The sequence below is a fragment of the Musa acuminata genome, chromosome BXJ3-6 (genome assembly GCF_036884655.1).
Source record: "Musa acuminata AAA Group cultivar baxijiao chromosome BXJ3-6, Cavendish_Baxijiao_AAA, whole genome shotgun sequence".
NCBI classification, from domain to species: Eukaryota; Viridiplantae; Streptophyta; class Magnoliopsida; order Zingiberales; family Musaceae; genus Musa; species Musa acuminata.
In genome coordinates, this window is record NC_088354.1 from 7977457 (window position 1) to 7986962 (window position 9506).

Below are 9506 nucleotides of genomic sequence, written 5' to 3' on the forward strand. Positions count from 1 at the left end.
AGGTTAAAAATGAAGTTTCTTCTCACTGGAAGGGAAAGAAAAACTCACAATAACATCCTCCTCATGGAAGCCTGAAGGAATTCAAAGCTTCCTGTGAAGTTGAGATATGTGGCCATCGCCTCTGTCACTTCTTGAGCCTCCTGAAATGAACAAATTCAAATGTATGGCTTTCCTTCAAGAGAGCCACGAAGATTGTCGAGTTAGCAGAAAGGAGATCAAAGAAATTATGCAGTCATCAGAGTGTAACAATCATTCTTTGATGTCCGAAGAAGCTTGAAAAAGAAATATCTCCCTAAATGGACTCTTGTTTCTGTCTCACAGTGGACTTCACTTTATTTAGTTTGAGAAGAAAAGGAACATTCAAAGGCATTTAACAATGATGATGATTAACTTTTACATGTGGAGGTCATAATTATAAGACAAAAGGAATCTAACGACGAAATCTAGCAGGTGCATTGTGATGTAATTTTAGGTATCAACCACCTCCAAGAACTAGTAAGGATTTGATTCAAATGTAAGTTGAGGAGATCTTTAAATTCACACTGCTTTCTCAAAAGAAAGAATAATAGTAATTCCAAAGTAATGACAGCTCCCCAAGAAAGATGGAGAACAGCATGACACTCTGATATAGTCAGAAGCCATTTTGCCCGATCTCAGACCGAGTAAAGCATTCTTTATGTGAATGAAATCAAGAATCAGACACCAAATGTACCATTATAAGGTCTTCAAGCCATCTTGAAGGTTTTGTTTGTAGAAGAAATGAAGCCAAATGGCATCAGAATGTCAGTGAATTCTTGCCTTCAACGGAGCTTCTCCTCCTCGTCAACCCACTCAATAAAGATCAGCATCTGCTGCTTTCGTTTGTTCTTCTAGATGAGCAAGATCAACTCCAACTCTCCTACCAGTGAAAAGCCACAGCCATGACTTTGCCTTCTAAAGCAGTAAGTCAACTCGGATAACTTCCGAGGTCATCACATAATCTGGTTTAAGCAACGATAACAGAACATGTCTTATTATAATCTGAAGCAAAAGAGATTACGCTCCTACTGGAAATATCAACCACTGGTTAAGCTGTGCTGCTTGCGCATCATGATGTAGTCCTAAATTAGAATTTAATCACACTGTAAAATCATACGTGTAAACATATTTGTCGAAACCAATAGATTACAAACTTGCACCAAATAAGCGGCTGAATCAGCTTATGATACATATACACCAACCCAAATCTGATTATTGGCAGTTGTATACCAAATAAGTGCTACTCTGGTTGTGCCCTTTTCCGCGCTAAGAACAGCACAATCTTTGGCACAAGTGATTTCTTCTTTTTCTTAATTTTCACTTGTGACACACCATTGTCTGAGCTATCTTCTGATATGTGCGACTTGGGATCAGACATGGAAGGGTCGACAACATCACTTTCTTCCTTTTGTGGTCTACTAGGATGCTCAAAAGTCTTTAGCGGGCTCGTTACAGGATTTACTCCACCCTTTGCTGCATCACTAGCCCTCCTTCGTTGTTCATGCTCAGCTCTCCAATTCCTCAATTCCTGTTCCGCACCTAATTTTCCTTCCTTGGCCTTCTCAGCGTTCTCCATAGCAATTTTTAGTGCTTCCTTCCTTGCACTCATTTCCCCATATGCTTCATCGAGCCTCTCTAAGCTCTTCATCTCAGACTCCTTGGCCGCCTCAATCTGTGCAATAGCAACTGCTATTCTTTCATGGGCAAGCTCTTCGGCTTCATGAGCTTTCTTGCTCAGATTGAAGTACTCATCCAATGGAAGAGTCACACTGCGCGGAGAATCCTCACCACCTATGCTTGCAGCTTGTTCGCTCTCTTCCAGTGCTTTGATTGCTGCAAGTGCCAGCTTCTCAGATGCTCTAGTTGCCTCAATTTCCTTCAGAGCTGCCTGTAATCTGATCTCTATTGTGCTTGCACTTGCCTTTGCTTGCTCTGCTTCCTCCTTGGACTTTCTTAGTTCTTCTCGTGCCATCTGAGCAACAGATTTCGCTTGATCTGCTTCCTGAGCCGCCTGTTGCAACAATTTGGGCAGCTCTACCATCTTCTCCCTGGCTGCTTTTTCCTTCACTCGAACCACTTCTAAATCTTGTTTGGTCCTATCAAGCTCTGCTTCAAGAGAAGAAACTGCTATAGATGCCATCCCTTCCCTCTGTTGCAAGTTAGTTAGGGATGCCCTTTCTCTGTCCAGCTCGAACTTGAGAGAAGCAGCCGCAACCCTCAGACAGGCAACCTCATCCTTGGCCTTCTCGATACTGACTTGTACTTCCTCAAGCTCCTTTCTGGTCGAGGCTAATGCTTGAACGGAGTTCTGGGTTGTTTCTTCAACATCATCTGGTAACTTATCCTCAAAACTCACGGATTCTTGATTCAATTTTGATTCCATATAGGCTGCTAATTCAGCCTTGAGATTGAATAATAAAGTAGATGCTGTCTCCAGTTTTGATTTGAGATCTCTTGTCAACAAAACTTGTTGATTCAGTTCTTGCACCTCCTCTTCAGCGTGCTTCAGTTCCTTTTCCCATGTAAGGTAATCTTGCTCTCTTGCCAAGGCTGCACCAATTCTACGTTCTTCTGCTTCAAGATGTGCAGCATGGGCCGACTCCAGTGATTCCTTCGTCGTGATCAATTCCAAAGTAAGTTCCTCGGCTGTCTTCTCAATCTCCTTTAGTGCAGAATTAGCATCTTGAGCCTTTCTTATTGCCATATCTCTTTCATTAACCAAGGAAACATACTCCCCTTGTAAGGATTTCAACTCAGCTTTTAGTATCTTCAGTTCTGCAACTGCTGCTTCATGCCTTGCTTTAGCAACCTCGAGTTGTGCTTTAGCAGCAACACTAGATTCACTAGCAATTCCTTGCTCCATTTCTTTGACTCTCAGTTGGGCCAGCTCAGAGTCCTGCTTTGCCTGAGCCTCTTCAGTTTGGGCCTTCTCAAAGTTTACTTTTAGTTCTTCCATGATTCTGTTGGTTCTATCCAGCTCCTTCAGTACTTGTGCCTTGGCCTCTTCTGCTGCTTCAAATTGTTTTTTGCATTCAGGAATATCTGCTTGCATTCTCTCGAGTTCCAATTGGAGTAGCTTACGTTTCTGCATATAGCCAAATATAAGGATTAAAACCTTTTACAGGGGATTCCACATTCTAATTGCTTATGTGGAATCAGTACAGTCTTCATGGTTGGAGTGACCGATGTTAACAGTCAAGTGACTGATGATGTAAGGAGATTCTTCTGTGAGATAGGAATTACAAAATGAGGGTGTTAGATAGCTGCAGATGTATAGAACACAACCTTGTATTCACAGTAAGCCAGAACACTAGATAGTCTAGCCATTGCTTATAAGTAAAGACAAGCAGGTAGAACAGAAATTATTTATGGTTTTCATTGTCAAATATAGATCAGAAAATGTTACTGCTAGTAGGACTAGTATATCTTGGACACAGAAATTAAGATGAAGGAACCTGGAGTACAAAGAACATCCACAAGATGATGCCAACATGCTTTCCAAATAAGGAATATAAGAAGGTACAAGCAATCGAAGGAAATCACCATTACCTCCAAAGTATTTCGCCTGTAAGCTTTCCAATCAACAATTCCTCCAAACATGGTAACTGCCTCCTTTACAGATTCGAAAGGTGCAGCAGTGTCAACAATGCCTCTATTTACATGGATATTTTTTACAGGTTTGGAAGACGTAGCTAATTCAGGTGCCTTCTTTTGCATCCTTCCAACATCCTTTTGGTGATTGAGTTCGCCGGGCAAAATAGGAGTGCTATCTTCAGTATTTCTACTTTCATGTGGTATAGCTGAATCATTAATTATTTGAACATCAACGAGGTTGACAGTGGTGCCATCTTGATGTCGGTTTGGAATACTTTCCAACTCTTTGTTCTGTGGGTCAAATGGAGGCACTGCAATAGTAATATCTCCAGATGTCAATACCACAACATTAGTGTTAGAAACGCCTGATACATTTGAGCTCTCTCGAGGATCAGGTATAGCAGAAGCACCTTGTGGAACAGGTTGCACAGAATCTTTTGAAATTATACCCCGCTCGCAATTAGTATCCATGATTGCATCAACAAGTATATTTTGGGTCGACAATGTGCCATCAGAAACAAACTGATTAAGTGATAGCTCAGGCCCCGCTGTGATAGCTTCCTGCTGGTTATCGGTACAGAGTCTGTCGACATTTTCGGCAATATCTGCCTTGTGGTCCAATAATGCATCATTGGCAATACATCGCGCAACCTTTTTCTCAGTATTATTCATAGCTTCTTCTTGATGGTGGTTTTCATCATGGCATGAGAAATTTGGAGGTCCTTTAATTGGTAGACATTCTGCTGAATAAGTAGTGGACAGAGGAGGTTCTCCAGAGAACATGGCTTCAGTGGCTTTTGTTTCTTCCATTCATGACAACTAGGATATAGTCAATCTTGGTTCTGTGTTTCAAGTAACAAAAGAACAAGGCAGAAGAGTCAGAGAAGGGAACAACAAAAGTCTAGAAAGTAAGAAATGTTTCACAATATTTCAGACTTCGGATATCTAACATTCATAATCTCCATTGTTTTCTTAAGACAGATAGTTAATAACCAATTAAACTATTTACTGTCAAAAATATTCTCCGGTAGAAAATCAAATTCCTGTAGAAGTTGTCAGCAAAACCTGTCACGAAGCAGATTATACCCTTGGCGAGACAGGTTCATCACATGTTGTCTTCTACACAAAAATAAAATTGTTAACCTTCTATCCCTATATAACTGTGATGCATGTCTTCAAAACCTTGTCTTTCAAGGACAATATTGCAAATCTACAGTTATCATTTGGTGGATAAAAAGCGGCAAATAGGACATTACATGAGACTCTGTCTATGGAAATATTTTGTGGGGTACTACTGTCCCAATACCAGTCACCTATATCAGCCAGCATCAGCGCATTGCTCTGCTCCTGTGCTTATCTATACTCATTCCACCATAAATAAAAATATTATATAATTCATAGAAGCAGAACCCTTGGTGTTACAAAATGATTGTAGTAGTATTTTGTTGACATTCTAAGTAGTGGATGATCATATAGTTTTTAATACTTGTTATTATAGTTTGTACAAATTTCAAAACGCTATCAATCTGATTCACATGAAAAGTCAACAACAACAATGATCCATATGTTCCCAACTATTTGGAGTCAGCCACCTTGTTTTATCCTTGACAAGAACTAACCTAGTTGTTCATGAATGAATATTATAATATCTCTTTAGCCCAAAAATTCTCATTTCCTTGGCACTTTTTACTTGTCTTTTCCTAACTATCCAACATTGTGATCCACAAAGCATAACAGGAGTTCTAACTATCCAGTAAAATTTTATAAATTATATTAAAATAATTACATGAAACATAGTGAACAAATGTCGCTACAATATTTGTTAAAATAGATTAATTTTTGCAAGTACAAATTATGTATTTATGTAAATGGCCCACAACAGATTCATGTTACCCACTAATATGATCATCCTTTGCTAACATTTGCCCACCTAGGTATCCACACCATTGACTTCAACAACAAATAGATTACACTAGAGTCATTATTCTCACAGCCTGCCACCCAGAAGGAAAAAAAAAAACGCACACACACACACAAAAATAAAAAGTTCCCCAGGAAAATAAAGATAAAAGAAAATACCAATATACACATAAATTGCAAGAAACCAAGTAAAGCAAATAATCTCATACTGAACCATAAACAAAGAATATCTCCTTTCTCGACTCACAATGCAGAAAGCAAAAGCACAATGATGCAATTATGCACAAGAATTTGTTGCTACTTACAGCTGTATCATTGAGCTGTTGCATGCCTGAAGACGATTAACCCCCAGGACCAAGGTCACACTCTAAATCATCCAAACAACCAGTCTTACTTAAAAAGTGCTTCACCATCCATAATTAACAGGGGCCTAAATTTTCTTATGTTCAATTTTCAGATACATCCCCACAACAAATATCCAAGTTTGCTTTTATCTTATGTCATCACTTTCTCAAACCCAGCAACCAGCTCTAAGGCACTTGTCTAATAATCTGTCTGTTACTCCATGCTTCAAATCTAATTATACAGTTTTATATCCATCCGACCAAGGCCTGATGATCAATGTGCTGAGCATGAATTCATTGCCAGCTTCCAGAGTACCATACCATCTTAAAATTGTTATGAGGATTTGCCTGACCATGTGATAGCCATAGCTGTAACCACAAAACCTTTCTAATTCTACGTGGAACATTTCTTATACATATCAACATTGGTGTAACTGAGACCTTTATTCACCCTTGTACAAGTCTACATTCTTGATTTCATCATCGTCTTAGTTTTTCACCAAGTATCACAACAGTGCAACAAATTAATAACTTAAGTGCACATCATATTTCTTCATCACATACCATACTTTAGCACCTCATTGAGTGCTTCTACCCTACATTCATACACAATCATAGCCACATCTCACTATTATCGAGCATGTCACAATCTAAATATTCAACATTATAACACGTGATTGCCTAGTATTGTTTTCGCTTAGAAAAATCACAATCTAATAACAATATCTAGGAGAATCTACATATATTGTATGCCATATAATTGAAAGAACAGAATTATTTCATAAAGAATACCCAAGAAAAAAGTGATGCTGGTTGACAATAATATGTTGAATAGTATATAAAATTTGAAGAGTTATAGAATTATATATTACCACAATGATGAAGGTTGTTTCATGGTATACCAGGTTTTTGACACCCAAAATCATAGAACAAGCACCTCTACAAATTTAACTAAGGATCATAGATAAACAAAATATTTTCCTTAAATAAGTAGGTATATTGAATTAAAGATGAAAATCTTTTACAAAAAAATTTACACTTGGTCAAGGCAGAGGACTCGGAGCAAGGTAGATGATTGTATCATCAATTTGGCCATAATTCATACCAAAAAATGATGTGCCAACAAAATATTGTTATAAAATCAAATGTGATGGTTTTACTTCCATATATCATGAACAGCCTATGTTCATGGCCTGATTTTGTATGAATAGACTATGTAGTGGTCTATCTATACCTAAAGGCTAAACCCACCTCTCCCTAAAGCTAGTGATCTAATATCCAGGTTCAGAAAGAAAAATATTTCTCAACTTGCAGGTCAAAAAGATATGGTAACAGTGAAAACCTAAGATGAAGATGATTGATGTCATACACACATCAGCCTTCTAGAAAACAAATGTAGATTGTTGCACCAACGATTTCACTTATATACACAAGAAAATGTAGCAGATATGATGAACACCGGCAACAGAATGACAAAAGTATGATTGACTTATTGTTAAGGATTATGTAGTTTAATCACAAGGCTGAAAACAAGCAGGTTAGAATCATAAAAGACGGTGGCCGTAGAAATTGGATTACAATTATAAATAGTCTTATTTCGAAATTAGACCTTGATATAGGGTTATAAACAAAAATAAGTTGATGACAGGGAACATCAGCCTTCACCATATGCATTTGCACCGCTGATAAAGAAGTGATACACTTCTTGTGCAAAAACTTAAAATATCTTCTGATGTCCTTAAGAAGATAAGAATAATCAACCAAGACTAATGCACATCACGAAAATGGAAAAGAAGTTCCAGACAAGAAGTTCATCAAAGTGATCCTGACAAGCAACACAATTATAAAGCATAACTCAACAACACCAGACCAAATAACTTTGGTACCAGCGCAGTCTTAAATTGACTTCATGTATTCAGATTTAGACCTTCCAGTACCGGCAACATATAAATGTTGCCCTGAAACAGAAATCAACCAAAAAATAATTTGGGTCTGGAACTGATCACAAAACCAACCCACGGTACCAATGCCATGGGTAAGGTCAAGATATGGATCTTTAATCAGCTCGAAAACAGAGACAAACATGTCAATTCTACCTTCAGTTGAGTGATAAGATCATTTCTTAACTTGAATTAGCTACTTCAGACAAGTTGGTCTGAGTAGCTTCAGCTGAAACTTAAGTTGTTAGCACCCATAAAAGAAAGAATTCTAAACTCCTTGTACTTAGGATCATAAAAAAATGATCGAACTGGAATAAATGAATAGTCTGTTTCTATATACTTGAAGAATAAATTTAGGAATCTTTTCAAGCACCTAGGAATTGACACCACTGTCTCTTGTGTTATCATGAATCCCAAAGGTTAAGATAAAGTTATTCAGGTGAAACAAAGAAATTAAATGCAAAGAATTATATAATATTGAAGCTAATGTGATGTACATAACAGCAAAGTACAAAAAGTTGTCTTTTAAGGAGTGACACGAGAAGGTAAATACCAAAATAGTTGGTATATTAAACAAGAGAGAAATACCATGCGGTTCCAAGAGTTAAGAACTGGTAGAAAATTCTAAATCCAGTTAACTGGTAAGAGATTTACATCTATTGCGATCACTTATTATGTACAATTTGAAAAGTCAAAAACAATCTGTGATCACTGATTTCAGATTTCTGTTTAATGGTCAGTTTTACGATTAGAATAATACAGAAAACAATCTGCTATCAAGAAAAGGGAAAAGGAAGTACGGGGTCGTAAGCGGTAAGCTCATGGTGATGAGAATTAAACTGCAACGGACTCGCTTATTCCATGAAGTAAATCGAAGACCAAATCTTGATCGAAACAAAAGGGCTACGACGACATACGCCACCACGCAACCTCAAAGACAGCCTCCAAGATCGCAATCTAAATCCAGGATGAGAAGACAACCAACCAGGTAAATAGTTATACAAAGATCCAGCAAATTTGTCGCGAAAAAGAAAACCAATACCAAAGGTCGACCCTCGATAGTTTCTCCAAGGAAATCAAGAAACCCCACACGAGCATGCTAAAGCGTAGAAAATAACGACTCGGGCGCATCAATTCTCTGCAATTACTTCAGCAAAATTATGACTTGTAGACGAACTTCTGAAAATTACTGCTCGAATTCAAGAACTCGCACACGAAAACTTATTCCTTTACATCAACAACCAAGAAATATCGGGGGAGGGGGGAAAGGGACTTACTCAAGTGCGCTTTCGGCAACGAATGATTCAAGAACAGCCTTTCCCGACACCAGAAGAAGAAAAAGGAGGAATTAGGGAGCCAGCAAGAAAGGGGAGGGGGGATCCAACAGAGACGAGATGCGAGTCACGAGTGGGGTTTGGGGATCCCGGCAGACACCCGATCCATATATCCCTCCATAGCAACACACTCTCCGCTCTGCTGCTTCCGCTTCCCCTCCTCTCCATCCGATTCCTTTCTGTCCTTATTTGTTTCGGGTGTCCTTGTGGGTATAATTCATCGTCAACTTAGTACCTTTCCTTCGATCTTTATTTAAGAAATAATTACTTTCTATTTACCCAATCAGATACCCTTCGTTCCTTTGCTGCTAAATATGGGACCCACAGAGACAACTTAACTTTCTTCTCCAAAGACG

General features: G+C 38.4%; 1 protein-coding gene across 3 annotated transcripts; it reads right to left on the bottom strand.

The window, feature by feature from the left end:
- Nucleotides 1–1095: 1095 nt before the first annotated feature.
- LOC103987433 (protein WEAK CHLOROPLAST MOVEMENT UNDER BLUE LIGHT 1) lies at nucleotides 1096–9327 on the bottom strand. 3 transcript variants are annotated; one of them, XM_009405740.3, is made up of 5 exons: nucleotides 9094–9327; nucleotides 8859–8954; nucleotides 8617–8773; nucleotides 3568–4454; nucleotides 1096–3103 (listed from the first exon to the last, which is right to left on the bottom strand). In XM_009405740.3, exons 4-5 carry the CDS (start codon nucleotides 4420–4422, stop codon nucleotides 1259–1261), a joined length of 2700 nt encoding a protein of 899 aa, XP_009404015.2. In that variant the 5' UTR covers nucleotides 4423–4454; nucleotides 8617–8773; nucleotides 8859–8954; nucleotides 9094–9327; the 3' UTR covers nucleotides 1096–1258. The 3 variants fall into 3 exon arrangements, with proteins under 3 accessions (XP_009404015.2, XP_009404016.2, XP_009404014.2); XM_009405741.3 differs by lacking the exons at nucleotides 8617–8773; nucleotides 8859–8954 and having other exon boundaries at nucleotides 3568–3923; nucleotides 4023–4454; XM_009405739.3 differs by lacking the exons at nucleotides 8617–8773; nucleotides 8859–8954.
- Between the last annotated feature and the right edge of the window lie 179 nt (nucleotides 9328–9506).